The following is a 16,853-nucleotide window of genomic DNA, read 5'->3' on the forward strand; positions in this document are numbered from 1 at the left end:
CACCACATCTAGCTGAGGAGAATTCCTCATAATCTGACTGACAGAGAGCAGATTAAGTTCCATACCAGGAACATAGTACACATTCAGGAAGATGAGATTCTTGCCACCAGACTGTATCTGAATAGTGCCTCTGCCAACAACTGTATACTACTCACCTCCGCCAAATACAACAGAATCACTGAAAGATGAGAAGTCTGTAAACCAATCACGCCGATGAGAAAAGTGACGTGACGCACCAGAGTCGATGTACCAAGCAGAAGACCTGGCATGATCTGAACACCTCTTAGCCATAAAGGCATAAAAGGCAAACTCCTTCTGCTCAGAATGTTCAGCAACATGCGCCTTCTGGTGTGACCCTCCCTGCTTCTTTTATTCAAAGCGAGCCTCTGACGGCAATCTTTCTTCATATGGCCGTACTTGTGACAGTAATTGCACTACACATTCTTCTTCTTAGCACCATCCTGTGTCTAAGAAGAGCCTTTCTGCTGAAAAGACTGAGAGGACTGAAATTTGCCTTTATCCTTGTGAAAGGATTGGGTTGTGAAGGCATTTTCCGAGGAGGCTGACGTAGTACCACTACCAAACTGTTGTTTCCAACGATCCTACTGTAGAAGTTTGGTGCACAATTCTGAAAACTTCAGGTCAACATTAGTTGAAGTAATATTGAGGGTCTCAATGAAGTGTTCATACGATTTCGGAAGACTTTTCAAAGTGATTACTACCATGTCTTCTTCCTCCATAGTCCAACCAATAGCTTCGAGCTGATCTCGAATGTCCTTAATCCTCGCGAGGTGTTCCTGTAAGGACATGCGTTCGTCCATCATAATGGAGAATAGCTAATTCTTCAAAAAGAATGCTTGGCTCTTGTCGAATGTCTCATGCAATTCCTTCAGATGCTTCCAGATGTCGAAAGCTGTCTTGTCAGAAGGAATCTGTGGTAATTGATCATCAATCACGGAGAGTTTGAGAAGCATAACTGCCTCCCGATTGCGTTCATCAAACTTATCTTGATCTACACCAGGTGTACCAGGACTGAGCTCTTTTCCCAAAACAAGTTGGTCAAGATGCCTATATTCAAAAATGGTCAACATACGCTATTTCCAGATGTTATAATTGTTGCCATTAAAGCGTTGACTGCCTTCTAACATTAGGTTGGTTAGAGAAGCCATTTGCACGTTTCCCAATGCACTGAAAACGAAAAAAACTGAGAAGAGGCGCTGGCACAGAATTCAAAAATTTTGAATCCCACTACAGAAACAGAGGCAAATGCAGGTACAGACTTGAAAAAATGAAGTACAGCTGGCACGAATTTCAAGAAAAAATTTCCGGCTGACCCAGAAAAATCCAAAGACAACTTAGCAATCCTTGCGAAAAACCCAGAAGGAATCTGCTATCGGAATCTAGATCGGCTGGCTCAAAAATTGAGGCACCCAGAAAATTCTGACGACCACCCAGATGAGATCTTGAAAAACCCACCAAGAATCTGCAATTAGAAAAAAAATTCGACTGAATCTGGAGGGTCAAAACCCTAGCCAAAAATGCAGATTTCCGTACAAAAATGGTAGAAAAAATCTGCAAGCAGGAAAAAACGCGATCACAAATAAACCCGCACGCACAGGCACAAGAAACGAAGTTGCGCGGCCAAGGATGAAAATCGCAATTTTTTTTTTACACAGCAAATGCTTGCGCCTGGAAAACGCGCAAACCAAAAATCCACGGTTTCAAAAAAATCCGAACAGGCTGAAACAAATCCGCGATTTTGTGGAAGAAAATTCCAAACAAAAATTCGAACAGAAAAAAATCCTTTCAAAACAATAGAACAAAAAAAATTCACACTAAATTTTTGCTTTGAAAAAAATTTCGAATTTTTAAGGAACCAGGCTCTGATACCATAAAACAGTGCGAGACACGCAATGGATTTCAAAGAATTGATTGATTTACAGAATGAGCAAGACGCTCATAAATAATACAAGAGTATTTACAAGAATAGCAAGTTTCTAATAAGAAACTGCTGAGAAGATCGTAGAAGATCTTACTAAAATAGAATATAGCATTAATACTAAAATTAACTTTTTTTTAATATTCTAATACTCCTACGATCCAACGATACAAAAACCAAGATCAGCTTCTCAAAAAAGTTTGATTTTTGTTGATAAAAAAAGGCAAAAAATTGAAACCTATGATTTTGTCCAAAAATCGTCAAACGCTCGATGTGATACTAAAAGCACACAATTTTGTGAAAAAATTGGCAAAAACCTTCATTTTGTGGAAAAAAGGGTAAAACCCTACGATTTACAAAAAATTGTCATAAAAAAACAAAAGAAGACCACGATTTCTAGGAAAAAATCATGAAAAAACCCACCACGATGTTTGGGAAAAAATCATGCAAAAGACCCTCCATGATTTTTTTTGAAAAAAATCATCAAAAAAAACATTGAAAACCTTGGGCACACAGCAGACACCATTCATGCCCAGAAAACTCGAGCTAGAAACACTAGTCACAAAAAATCCCTTCGCATGGAAAGAACTGTTGGCAACAACAATGAAGGAAAACTGAGAGGGGGGGGTCAATCAATTTTCACTAGATTATCAAACTTAACCTCAAATGCAAATTTGATAAACTGCAGTAACAACAAAGATAAGCAAATTGATAGCACAACACACAACACCAAGATTTTGACGTGGAAAACCCGGTTAAGGGAAAAACCACGGCGGGAACCTACCCACAATGAGATGATACTCTGCAGTAGTATGTGTAAATATTACAATGGGGAATGCACATGCATTCAGACTCACTGCCTAGAGCTCACTACTCAAATATAATAACCCGGAAGGCTACAACCCTCAAGGAAGGTTCACTACCTTACAAGGAAGTCTCACTGACTTACAAAATATTCGGACAACAATCCGGAATCAAATGAACTGAAAGAATAGCATCTTCAAATGCCTGATGACAGTTCCGATTAAGCACATTGTCTGCTCTACAACACTCCAATCTCTGGTCAAACACAATGCCGAAGGATGTATTTGCTTCTTTGCACTTTTACCACTCTTTAATATTGCAGACACAACACCGATATAGAATTACATGAATATCATACCTATTTATACCAATCATCAACCTTGGCAACAAGGTCGGCCAAATCCTCATCTCACAATTACAAAATTAAATCACACGATACAAAGATCAACCACCGGACCAATATTATGATATGCATGATATAACATGGACCTAAATCAAATGCTCAAACAAGCAACACCACCGGAAATCACGCCGAGATCAACCGCAACACGCTACACCACCAAGAATACCACATAACACGAAGAATATCACCGAATCAACGAAATCACCAAGAACGCGCACAAGGATCAATGCGGACCACCAAAACAAATAGAACACAATCAAAAAACACCAACAAACACATTAGAACCATCCGCAATAGCTGCACCAACACCACTTATCAAATCTTCATCGATCAACACCCGAAACTCAAGAACACTCAAATAGTAGCAACTCGAGCTATAAAGATAGCTTGTGGAGCACCAAATGTCGAACCATCTGAAATGAAGATACACATGAACATCCAAAACATTCTCCCAAAACCTCAACTCAAGATCTGATCACATCGGAATATACCGGAGGAAATATCGAACTCTGCAAAGCACTGATCAGAGAAACCAAACTACAAACCGGATCATATGATATGATAAATTAAGCTTCCGGATCACCAAAACCAATACAGAAATATGTAATGATACAAGGAATACTCCATATACCAAACCACGATCCCAATAAACCAATCTACAACCACCGAAGCAATAAATCACAGGAATATGTTGACATCAATGACAACAACATATCCTAGAAGCAACAATGTCCAACAAGAACACCAAATTTCGCACAAAAATACCTTCAAACAGCAAAAACCCTTGACCAAAGGACATTGTGAGCACCAATAAAAAACGACGATTTTGGAGTAAAAAATTGTGCAAAACTCAGCTCCATCGTGTAGGAAGAAAAACCCTCATGCGGAATGAAAAACCCAGAAAACGGCCAAGATCAGTCGAGAAAAAGATCAAACATCTCACGCAAATAGAAGGGCCATCATGGAATTTCAAATGAATCATGTCACAATTTGCAAAAAACCCAAGTCAAGCGGCAAAGATCAGATACAGCCCACGAAAAAAATCTGCAAAAAAGCAACCAAAAAAACCTCTGTCGCACACAGAAATAGCAGCAAAATCCGTCGCAAAAAAAAGAACTCTTGCAATACCATGAAATGAGAAATCGTCGCAATTTGCAGTAAAAAAAACACAAACAATTCTGTACAAAAAATTGCCGCACGATTCCCCTCTAAAATGAACCCTCAATTCTGCAAAAATCGCCATGATTTTTAGAAAAAAAGAAATTACGTGATTTCAAACCAAAGTACCCCACAATTTTCGAACAAAGGACCTGCAAATTTGTGTAGTGAAACCCACAATTTTTATTAAAAAATCGTCCAAAAAACTTCTAGAAAAAATTTCTAGCTAAACCACAAAATTTATAAAAAAAAAAAATCTACCAAAAAAACTTATGATTTTTGTTTAAAAAAAAAACAGGCAAAAAAAACTTGGGTAAATGGACAGCGAATTTTTTTACAAAAAACTTGCTAAAAAACTCCTGAGCTCTGATACCATGAAATGGTAAATGATTGGTCTATTAAACAAAGGAGAGGAATACTCCTTATATAGAATATTACAAGACGATCTTTCCATAACGAAAACGATCAAAAACAAAAACAAGAAAGGAAACATACTACAAAGAAACTACATGAATAAGATGACCATTATAGCAATATTACAATATTAGTTTAATAAAATGAAGCAAACCATTCACTGCAAGGTCCTACTTTGGGATTTTACATAAAAATATTAGGCCTATCGTGACACAACAGTGGAACACTATGAACACCCCAATTCTTATGTTAGCACATGCTCTAAATTCCAAATGGTTTGTAGATAGCCCTACCAAAGTGCCTCTATCTCATGATGAAGAGATGAACAAAGGGCTCACAAAAGCCCTTCAAAAAAAGTATATTGAAAAGGAGTCTGCTTTACTTTGCACATGATAGTGAGCCCTTGTCAATTTGTATGATCCAACATCAATAAACTAAAGAGAAAGATGAATAGAGCTACATTAACTCTACTAACCTTACTAAATGGTGGTTGTGGCATGGAAAGGATGCATCAAAGTTAAGGATATTTTCCATTCACCTTCTTTCACAAGTTAATTCCTCTACTGCAGTGAGCAATTAGTCAATATACACCTTCATTCAATCGACCAAGAGGAATAGGCTTACCCGTTGACAAGAAAAGAGGTTGGTGGTTGTACATAATGCCTTACAATTTTAGGATTGAGAGACTATTGAGTATTATTAAACCCCAGCTGCATGTTGGCATGATGATATAAAGATGCCACATAGACTAATGAGGAGGCAGGGGGGTATCAGTAAGGGTTCCATTGGATGAGGCAGCCTCATGGTTCCAATAGATGAGGCAGCCTCATAATGGCAATGATTACACTCAAACTCCAAGTTTGATGTACCGTTACCACTTACTAGATGTTAGTTAGGAACAGCAACATATTTTATATGTTATTGCCATTTTGTTGTTAAAACTTGCAGCCTTTGGACATTTTGTTGTAATTTTTATGTAATATTTATGCACATTGACCATGAAAGCACTTAAATTTTGTTCATTTGTTTGTCAATTCTCATGTGAAATCTAAATTCAAGTCTAATGTTATGTATTAAAGTTCTATAGTTTATTAAGGTTCTACAATGTATATAATGAATGCTTCATCGATATCATCATATGAATATTTGAAATTTCCTTATTATTCTAGTTCACTATTTTTTATAGTTGTTTCCTAACATCCCCTAAAAAATAGCCTCCCAAAAACACAACACCCTATCCCCTACCAAATCCGTCCCAAAAAATGTGTAACATAGCTAATTAGTGATTACGTATATTCTAACACCAAAGATTTAAACTTCAGAAACTGAAATAGATTTATATTTCTTGGCTAGCAAGTTCCTCGATGTGCATGTAATTGAGCCTACATAAAAATGTATGCGTCCATGTCTGTATGTACAATACTATAGAAAATGGGAAAGAAATTGGTCTAATAACATGTTTAATGTTCATCACGGTTAACCAAAATCTACAATTCTAATTAAAAGGAATGTTAGCACTGGAATTGGAAGAGGAAATAGGCAAATGAATGGTAACAATATAAATACATCTAAAGATATTGCAACAGACCTCCTCGCCTAGGTGTTCTCGTGTCAAGGCCAGAAACTTGGCAAAACGCATTCGGTGAAGAATGTTATTCACAATCGCAGAATACTGTGTGAAAATTTTAGCTGCCACAAGTCCTGCACAACATGCAAAACAAATTAATCACATTATCTTGATCCCACATGTCAAGAGGCCTAAATAAGAGTAAAATTCAGTAAAGTTCCTAAAGTTATAATATTTTCATATCTACCTAACAGTTCACACCAAAGATTCTTTTATTCAAATTCTAAGCCATCTAATGGAAAAAGTTACTTTTCCATCAGACGTTCAAAGTTCAAACATTGGACTCTTTCTAGTTAAGCCAATAAAGCCTGAGAAATAAAACATGTTTTTGTTCTCCTCTCAAAGAGTATTGGAAAAGAGCAAATCTTGTCCCAAGGGAAGCATCCACGCTGCTTTGGATATTTAGGCTTGAGATGATGTCCATGACTTCTCAGAAAAATTTATATTTTCTCTTATATAGTATCCATCTATGTTTAGTAATGAAATGGCATAGCTTGGTTTCATTTCCAGCTTCAAATGATTGAAATATTTATAGCATCACTAAGTTTCCATTTTCAGCAGAGAGTTCCATTTAAAGTTGTTTCCAGCTACATTCTAGATAAAATGAAATTTGAGTAGTTTCAATTTTCAGTTCTCAGTTCTGATTTAGTTATTCAGATGTAGGGTTTTAACCCATTGTTAATAGTACAGATTCCAACCTTACAATTGTTTCAGTTTTTTCCCATGGGTACAGTTACAGATATTTAGCATTTGAGATTTCCTGTTCAAAAATCAATTTTATTCTTGTTTTCACTTTTCAAGAACACAGCAGGAAATGGTAAATACTGTTAGCTTGGCACCTTTCCCTGGAAAGATTCAGAAGGTAGACTTTTTTTATTAAAAAGAAATGAAAACAAAAGAGACCCTTAAGACTCACTGGTTCCAATGAAAGACTTTATGACATGCAAAAATTGTACATTTGTTTTTTGAGATGATATGACCCATTTAGAGACAATTTAGTAAGCCCTAGATTTGTATGAATATGTTAATACTTAATAGTGCTCTATGATCAGACATTTTTTAGACCTAAATTTAGATGTGTTTTTTAGACCTAAATTATGTCTGCACCTTTATGGTTTTATGTGTTTGCCTTCTAATTTCACTCTTAGAAAGGTTGCACGGGAAGGAAGTAGCCACTGAGGACCTGCACTCTTAGAAGGTTGCACAGGAAGGAAGTAGCCACTAAGGACCTGCATTTCTGGGTTTTCTCCTTTTCGTTTGCATAATTTTGGAAGGCTTAATTCATGGTCATTGTGACCTTACATCCTGCAGGAAATCAAATGAACACAAACACTCAAGAGCAAAGTCTTCAGTCAAGAGACCTTTTTTTTCCCCTTTTGAGAGAGAAGGAATTAACAAGCAAGATGGCTTCAATGTGGAGAAATGAGTGTTGCACATTTTCTCCTTTCCTTTCTTTAAACCTTCTTATTGTTTCAGTTTTTGAAAAAATTGATTATGATTCAAGCCTTACCAGCCTTGCATATCAGGAATTACTTTCCTTCTCTCTCTCACTTGCTTGCCCTAGAAAATTGCTTTTGGTCCTCTGTTTTAAATAATATTGAGGTATAAAAGAATTGAGAGAAGACTTAAGAGCAAGAGCAGCCCTGTCTTTCCATATAATGAATATCCCTGACTTGATTTGCAAAAGCAGAAACTTGTGGTTCTTGGGCAACTCTATGAAAGGAGGACTTGAGCTCAGTTTGCTCAGATTGGTAGATATCAGCTGCCAGGCAGACGTAAGAGGAGACGAATTTATTATCTTAAGGAATTCAATGCGTATATTGGTTGTAATCATTTTTTAGGTGTTCCTTCAGTCAGTTGGGATACCTGCTTCAGGTAAGCCCATTCGGTTTCACCTTTTCTTGCAGGTCTTAAGTACCTTAACACCAGCTATAGTAAGCAAAAAATACTAATTATAATTATGATTGTTGTTAATAAAAATAATAAAGCAACCCCTGTTTGTGGGGCTTGTAGAGATAACTCTGGTTATTAAAAACAGAAAATGGCGAAATTCCATCAACAAAGGAAGTTTTGAAAGCTCAATTATCATGGGGCTTTAAAGATCTGGGGCAGGATGTATTATCCATGATATTACAGGAAACTGGTGGTCCCTGCCTCAGAGAAGCTGAACGATGGGAAAACAAACAAAGCAGAGATGCAGGTTTTCTTTCTGGGGCTTCAGGTGGCAAATCAGTATGGAATCAAAGATCTTATTTTCAAGGTGGACCTAATGGTGATATTCAATGTCATTTGAAGTCAGGACTCTTTGACGTGGAAATTTAATAACATTCTATATGATTAGCATGGGCCTTACTAGAAAAGTTGAACTCTTTCTCGACTAGTAATCATTTTAGGTAAGTGAACATGGCCATAGATTATATTGCTAATTCTGCTATTGGTTTTGAAGAAGGGACAATGATTAATTATAATGTTTTGAGATGGAAAGATCTGGAAACCAAATTCGAAATCATAAAGGTGGAAGTAGATTAAGGTAGCACTCTGTTTAGGAGTGGTTTTTTACTGTTTTGCTTAGACTCTGTTTAGGAGTGGTTTTTTACTGTTTTGCTTAGATGTCTTTCCAGCCGCATTAGTGATAGTTCTTTTGGGAGTTTATTTTCAAGCAAACTGTTAACTAATCTCATCCTGTTAATGGGATCTTAAAAATCCTTGAATGTAAAGAGTGATCTTTCTTGAAGTTGATAGAAAAATAGACGGCCCCAAGTCCCTCATTTACCTATCAAAAAGCAATATTAATAAAACACAAGTAAACAACTGAAAATTTCAAAAAATTATTACATAGTCCCTAGTGTAGAAGGACCAAAACATCATTCTCAATTTCGGTGATGGACTATGTAGGTAAAGGATGTACTTGATACATGCATGCACGAACCTCAAGAAGAAAGGAAATTAACTGTCAAATGCATATAATGATTAATGAAAATCATGCTCTCACATTTTCTCCAAAATACAGCTGGCGTATTTGTTTGATTAAGTTAAAATGACTTTTTGACCTTTCTGGGCCTAGGGTATTTCATTTACTCCTTATTTATCTCTCTTCATTTTTTAATTTTTTTAATGCAGGAGACGACATTCATTCGACCATCAAGAGACATCAGGGGACACGCCCTGCACGCTAGGGACATGTCTAACAGAAGAAACCTGACTCCTATAAGCCTGCCCATTTCAATAACATCTACCCTTCCCAGAGTATCCATCTGAGTTATAACGTGAAATCATTGGCCATTTTTAGAATTTCTTCAAAATATATTTTTGCACTCTCCAGCTACGCACAAAATTCTATTTCAAAGTTTCAAAATATATTATAAGAACATATTAATCATAAAACAGCCCTAAACAATCTCTCTAAAAAAAAAAAATTGATGAACAGAACTAATGCCCATGGAGCTTTGATTTAGATGCTTAACATAGCTCATTTCCGGGGGATTGCGGTCTAGTGGCGATATGGAGAATAATCGTGAGAGCATGTCTGAAGTTCAAACTCTCCTTGTCGCAATAAGGAAGCACGTAAGCCAAGTGGATATCAAAGCATGACACAGTTTAATGGAGCAAATTCATTCGTGACCTAGGCTAATGTCCATAAAATGTGATTCAAGTTTACGTCAACGAGAATGTCATCCACGTGACTAGAGTGTCATCTGAAATGATACCTAAAGACAGTTAAATAGTCAAATTAGGGCTCACCGATAACTTAAAACTCTCATAATTTATATACATTACTTCAACTACATTCTGTAATATATTTATATACAGTCCAAGTCCCCGCTCAATCAGGCAGAATTTAACATGCCTAGATTTAAACGATTTCCACTACATTCTCCACTGAAATTTAACTTATTTTAAATTAAATTCTTTTAAAGAACGCAGTAGCTGAAGCAACAAATGCAGCTACTTAAGTTTAACCAATGCAAAATAGGCCGCTGAAAGGTAATTTATAAAATTATAATATTAATTTGTGCAGAATATATGCGTACCTTCTTCTGCTTCAACTCTGTATGCCTGAACGCAATTGTGCTGGATGAGAACAAGCAAGCAATTCTTCAACTGCGCAGGCGTAAGCTCAGTGAAGCGAGCGATTTCGTGTAATGCGAGGTTTCCTTTGTAAACAAGGCAATTGCATACTTTCTGCAAATAACAACCAAAAACAAAAATTATACTCGACCAATAAAAACTTCCATGAAACCTTTGGAAATTTCAGAATGTACAACTTCTGCAGTTAATTATTTTAGGCTTTACTTGAGACACCATTTGAATGAAAATAGGTGTCTTACCCCGACGAGCTCGCCAAACTGGGTTGTAATGAGATCACAGGCGAGCTTTTCCGCATGCCGAGGCACCATTTTGAGTTTGCTCTGTTTGAGCTTAATTAAAATTAAACCCCCACCTCGAACTGCAAATCACACAAGCATGTATAGGCAAACCATTGCGAAGTGTCAAGACGCTTCAAACTCCACCGTCAAGCGATATTCATGTAGATTGGAGAGAGACTGCTAAAGCCCTCAGCGTAGTGTTTTTCTTTGTTCCTGCATCCTGCGAGAGAGTATTAATGCCCTCCCATGGAATTACAGCATCCTTTGGATCTAAAAATCGAATAATTAGGCTGAAGTGAATGCAATAGTGAAAATAGGTAATTTTTAATGACTAAATTAAAAAAATTTAAATTTATGATTAAATGTTATTAAATTATATTGTATATATATTAAAATGATCAAAAAGAAAATTATGATTTTCATGGGTTTATTTTTTTAATAGAAATATTTGTTGTGCAATGCTTGTAATGAAATAGTTTAAGTATTTATTTAAATTTTTATGTTATTTAATTTAAATGGTGTAAATCAAATCCCTATACAGTAGTTAATTGAAAAATCGAATAATTAGGCTTAAGTGAATGCAATAGTGAAAATAGGTAATTTTTAATGACTAAATTAAAAAAATTTAAATTTATGATTAAATGTTATTAAATTATATTGTATATATATTAAAATGATTAAAAAGAAAATTATGATTTTCACAAAGTATTAATAAAAAGTAGAATGATTTCCAAAAACAACTATACAAAATTATAATTATAAAAGATAATACTTGGGTTTATTTTTTTAATAGAAATATTTGTTGTGTAAAGCTTGTAATGAAATAGTTTAAGTATTTATTTAAATTTTTATTTTATTTTATTTAAATGGTGTAAATCAAATCCCTATACAATAGTTAATTGATTTTATTACTTATATTTTCAAAAAAATAAAATTATTTAAAAAATTTATATATTTATAGAGAAAATTCACTTTATTTACAAGATTATCAATAAAAAATGAAAAAAATTAGTTAAAATAGACATCTATTTTTAAAATATAAAGAAATCTAAAAAAAGTCTACAAAATCTATCATTCCTAAAAATTTGCTTAACTTTATAAAAATCATGTTTATTTTGAAAACAAAAACAATAATCATTTTTTATTGGTGCAAAAAATCGACTAATTAAGCTTAAGTGAATGCAATGATACGCAAGTACTAACAAGACTTCTAAAATTCATAATTTACAATATAAAATATAAACAAGATTTCTAAAATTCTTAATTTATAATATAAACAAGAATGATCAAATTCATAATGATTTGTCTCATTTACTTCATTCATGCCAAATTACATAAACACAACATAAATTCAAATTTCTAAGGAGAGCTCTCCCATCAAACTATACTTAATTAGTAACTTCTCAACTCTCATTGATACATAGCATTCACCTTACAATTCCAATCACTTTTACCATTAATTTAATTTATGCATATACAAATTCCCTCCAACAATTCAAATTTGTCCACTTTCTCTCGAATGCCTATTTATACAAGTTAGCTATATCAAGCATTGCATGTTTCTCAATTTCAAATTGCCTATTTCACAGTTTCAGCCACCTGTTCGGGACTTGTTTCAAGCACCTGTTCAAGACTCGTTTCAGGTACAGTTTTAACTTCCAGAGTAAGTATATTTTAAAGTTGTTCCTATATTAGCAATTTATAACCTATTCAATGTATTTTTATTATTCATGTGTATCGTTGTTGTTTTTTTAAACATTTTCATACATTCACATCATTGCACCTATCATTCTTACTTTGTAAGCTACTCTAATAAATTTAAATTTACTATGACATTTTTAGTAATGGCATATTTGAACTGAAATATGACACATAAACGAGAAACATTATAAAATACAATGACAATAAATATGTTCAATGCAATGAAAAGGTTGTTCATGCCACCATCATTATGTCTCCCCTGTATGTTTACACTTTCCTTAAAATTTCAAACTATTCTACTAAATACTAGTATACCTATATTTAAAAAATATATGTAAAATATGTCGAGAGATATCTTATAATAGAAAAGAATCATCTGTAAAATAAATGTTCTTCTAAAATACTACACACCAAGAATACAAATCCATTAAAGTCATGCATGCAAAAAGTTGTGAATCTAGTTGGAGACAAGTGGCAAGGGTTTTATTTTATTTGGAGTAATCAAATAACACCTCCACAAAAGCTTAAACATGGCATATTTCATGCATTTACCCGTCATTTGCATGTCAAGTTGTTTCAAAAATGGATTTTTGTTTACAGACATTTTGATGTCATTGTAGATGTCTCTCAGCATAATCAGTAAGTGCAAAAAATAACCCATTGTTCACATCTACAAGTTGTACATTTATATGTATCACCCTTTCTACAAATTATTAACTTATATATATATATATAGACACACACACACACACACACACACACACATACACATGCATATGTGTGTGTATGTATGTATATGTGTATACACACACAAATATATATGTATGCTTGTATGTGCATATGTGTGTGTATGTATGTATATGTGTATACACACACAAATATATATGTATGCTTGTATGTGTATATATATACACACATACATACACACACATGTGTGTGTACACGTACACATACACATACACATATGTATGTATGTATGTATACACACACACACACATAATTGTTTATATTTTAATAGTTGAGTATGTGATACCTTGAAATGCATTTTATAAATATATTAACAATTGAGTATATGATACCTTAAAATGCATTCAAAGTATCATGTACTTGATTGTTATTCATACACCTATATTTATTTATAGAAATACACCATTTCGAGGTTTCATTTACTAGAATGTGTATGTGTGTTTTCTTGTATGCTTCTTATAGTTTGTTCAATGCAAATGAAGAATAAAGAACAAGCTAGAATTAGACGAATTGTAAAGAGAGCATGGACAACGTTGCCCTCATAAAAGAGAGGTGTTAGGCTACCAACATCTGAAGAGGATGAAGTTATTCCAATTTCACAACCAATTGACCCTGTAGTCCAAATCAATGCACATGTTATAATAGAGAAGGTTTTAGTGCAATTAAAATGGTCCATAGCTGATATGGAGTCTGTCATGAGAGTTGTTAAAGATAATGGAATGTCAATAAGGGCAACATCAAAGAAGTGGGGAATTCCAACATGCACACCAACAAATTGGTTGTATGTTATTACTTCTACAAAGATGAAAGGTCCCCCAGCTATTTTGAACAAAGAGGAAAAGGTAAAGGTAGTTCAGTGGTGCAAGAAGACAATCGTAGTTGGCCATGGACTAGAAATTGGGAGTTTGATGTCTAAAGTAGCACAAATATGCCAAATGAGGCCAAATGCATTCAAGGATGGAATTCCTAGTAAGTCTTGGTATATAGGCTTCAAAAAAAGGCATCATGATCTCACTATGAGGACAACACAAGGACAAGATAGAGACCGCACACTGAATTTGAGGCTTGTAGTTGTTGACGCATTCTATAATACATTGCCAAGAGTGTATGCAACTAATTTGTATGGTTTGTCAAAGACTTCAAACTGTGACGAGATTGGCCTTCAAACTGGTAGAAATGGTGCAATGTGAGTGCTTGTATAAAAGAGTAGCATAAGTGTTTCCTACGAGTAATAAAGAAGAGTCAGGAATGGATAACAATATTATGTTGTGTGAATGTTGTTGGTTAGAAAATACTTAGTTTCTATTTGTTTAAGAACAAGATACAACTAAAGAATTATATAGCAGATTGTGATGGTTTCTTAGCTCCATGAATGAATGACAAAAGAACTCTTCCTTAATTGGTTGCACCATTTTGTTGGTTTTGTACCTAGAGGTGTGTCACCCACTAATAGACACCTCTTGATATTTGATGGTCATGGCAATCATGTTTCCTACTCAACCATTCAGGAAGCAAGGTTAGTGGGGATTGATTTGTTAACCCTACCAACCCACTATGTGAATGTTGCTGGTTAGAAAATACTTGGTTTCTATTTATTTAAGAACAAGATACAACTAAAGAATTATATAGCAGATTGTGATGGTTTCTTAGCTCCATGAATGAATGACAAAAGAACTCTTCCTTAATTGGTTGCACCATTTTGTTGGTTTTGTACCTAGAGGTGTGTCACCCACTAATAGACACCTCTTGATATTTGATGGTCATGGCAATCATGTTTCCTACTCAACCATTCAGGAAGCAAGGTTAGTGGGGATTGATTTGTTAACCCTACCAACCCACTATGTGAATGTTGCTGGTTAGAAAATACTCAGTTTCTATTTGTTTAAGAACAAGATACAACTAAAGAATTATATAGCAGATTGTGATTTTAAGGTGCATGCATGGTTTCTTAGCTCCATGCATGAATGACAAAAGAACTCTTCCTCGATTGGTTGCACCATTTTGTTGGTTGTGTACCTGGGGATGTGTCACCCACTAATAGACACCTCTTGATATTTGATGGTCATGGCAATCATGTCACCTACTCAACCATTCAAGAAGCAAGGTCAATGGGGATTGATATGTTAACCCCTACCAACCCACACATCTCATAAATTGTAGCCACTAGATGTTAGCATCTTTGTAATATTCAAATCATGTTTTAAGAAGGAAAGAGTTGCATGGACAAGTAAGTTTTTCAATATAGAGATAAAAAGGGTAGAGTTGGCAACACTTGGCAGTGTTGCATTTGAAAAAGAATCCATTGTTGAAAATAAAAAAACCAAGTTTTAAAAGGATAGGTAGTTGGCCCCTAAATCCATAATGCAATAATGGAGGATATGTGGCCAAGTGGTGCAAGGGCACTAGGACACGTGTCTACTTCATTTTTTTCATGTTACTACACCATTTTGATTCGTGGTTATGCTTAGGAATAAAATGTGTGATGTGTGAGTTTGAAGGCCTATTTATTAGGTCTAGACAGCGTAATAAGACCCGAGGCTCCAAGGTGTGTCAACTTGGTCAAAGAACTTGTATGGGAATTTTATATGTATTTTTGGTGTTTAGGGGTCTGAGATGTGTGGTGTGTTCATTCTTGACCTTTGGTCTAAAGGCAAGACCGAATTGTATCAAGTGGACAAAAGTTGCAATATTGTCTTAAGCAACTTTTCTTGTAAGATTTTGAAATGTGGTTATCCCAACGGTTAGTTGGTTGATTGTATGTATTGGGGGTGGTTGGAGGGGTTCCTTGGGTTTTATAAGCTGAGGGAAATGATTTCAACTGGTTAGAGATGATATTGAATGAAATTCTTGTCTTAAAAGCAAATTGTTGTTGCAATTTCCTACATTCTTCTCGAGATTTTTGTTCTTGTATAATTTTGTATGAGTGGTGGGCATAAAATAAATATTTTACGAGTTGTAAAAAAGTTTCACCTTTCATCTGGAGTTGATTTGAGGATTTGAAGCCTTCGGGTTTGGGAGAAACTCAATTTTCTTTCCCACTAGCCTGAGAAAACCCTCAAAACCATGTTTTGGATGCAAACAGTGTCACAAATCAACATTTATCTATGGTATCAGTCTGAAACCTTGGTGAATTTTGATTTTAAATGTATACTAAATGTTCCTGGTGGTTTTGGAGACAAGAAGTTCCATTTGCCTTACTCAAGATGATGCCCTAGGCTTGACATCGCTCATGTGGCAAGCACGTGCAACAGAAGAAGTGGATGGAAACCTCAGACAGCAGACTGATCGATGATCAAAATTGGCATGAGAAGGTCCCTTGGACATGTGCAGACCTTTGATAATTGTTAATGCTACCTTTCTTTGTGACTGGTGAAGCTTTTGAGAGCCTAATTCCCAATACCAGCTAGAAGAGCCTAAATAGTGTCAATAGGGTTTGATCATCCGTACTCAAAACCCAGATGCCAAATTGAGAAATCCTTTAGGGTGTCCAAAAGGGTATTAGAATCTGTAATTTATTTTGGGTGTTGTTCAGAGAAGTTGAAAGTGACTGGGAAAAAACTCAAAGAGGAGGCCCTAATCGCTTTTAGCCCTCACTAGGTCTCTTGGGGATAAAATGCTCTTGGAGTCTTGTAGAACTTGATAAAGAGACCCAGAATAATGTAAATGCCTTGTCTAGCATGGGTTTCCATCCAC

General features: G+C 35.1%; 1 protein-coding gene across 1 annotated transcript in view; it reads right to left on the reverse strand.

The window, feature by feature from the left end:
* Positions 1–10,997, reverse strand: part of LOC131051126 (uncharacterized) — a 238,784-nt gene extending 227,787 nt beyond the window's left edge. Inside the window, exons 1-3 of the mRNA XM_057985499.2 lie at positions 10,674–10,997; positions 10,377–10,527; positions 6,307–6,419 (exon numbers count right to left, since the gene is read on the reverse strand). Coding sequence (XP_057841482.2) covers positions 6,307–6,419; positions 10,377–10,527; positions 10,674–10,742 — 333 coding nt within the window. The 5' untranslated portion in view covers positions 10,743–10,997. The remainder of the gene's footprint in view (positions 1–6,306; positions 6,420–10,376; positions 10,528–10,673) is intronic.
* Between the last annotated feature and the right edge of the window lie 5,856 nt (positions 10,998–16,853).

The sequence above is a fragment of the Cryptomeria japonica genome, chromosome 3, assembly GCF_030272615.1.
Source record: "Cryptomeria japonica chromosome 3, Sugi_1.0, whole genome shotgun sequence".
In the NCBI taxonomy this organism is placed as follows: domain Eukaryota; kingdom Viridiplantae; phylum Streptophyta; class Pinopsida; order Cupressales; family Cupressaceae; genus Cryptomeria; species Cryptomeria japonica.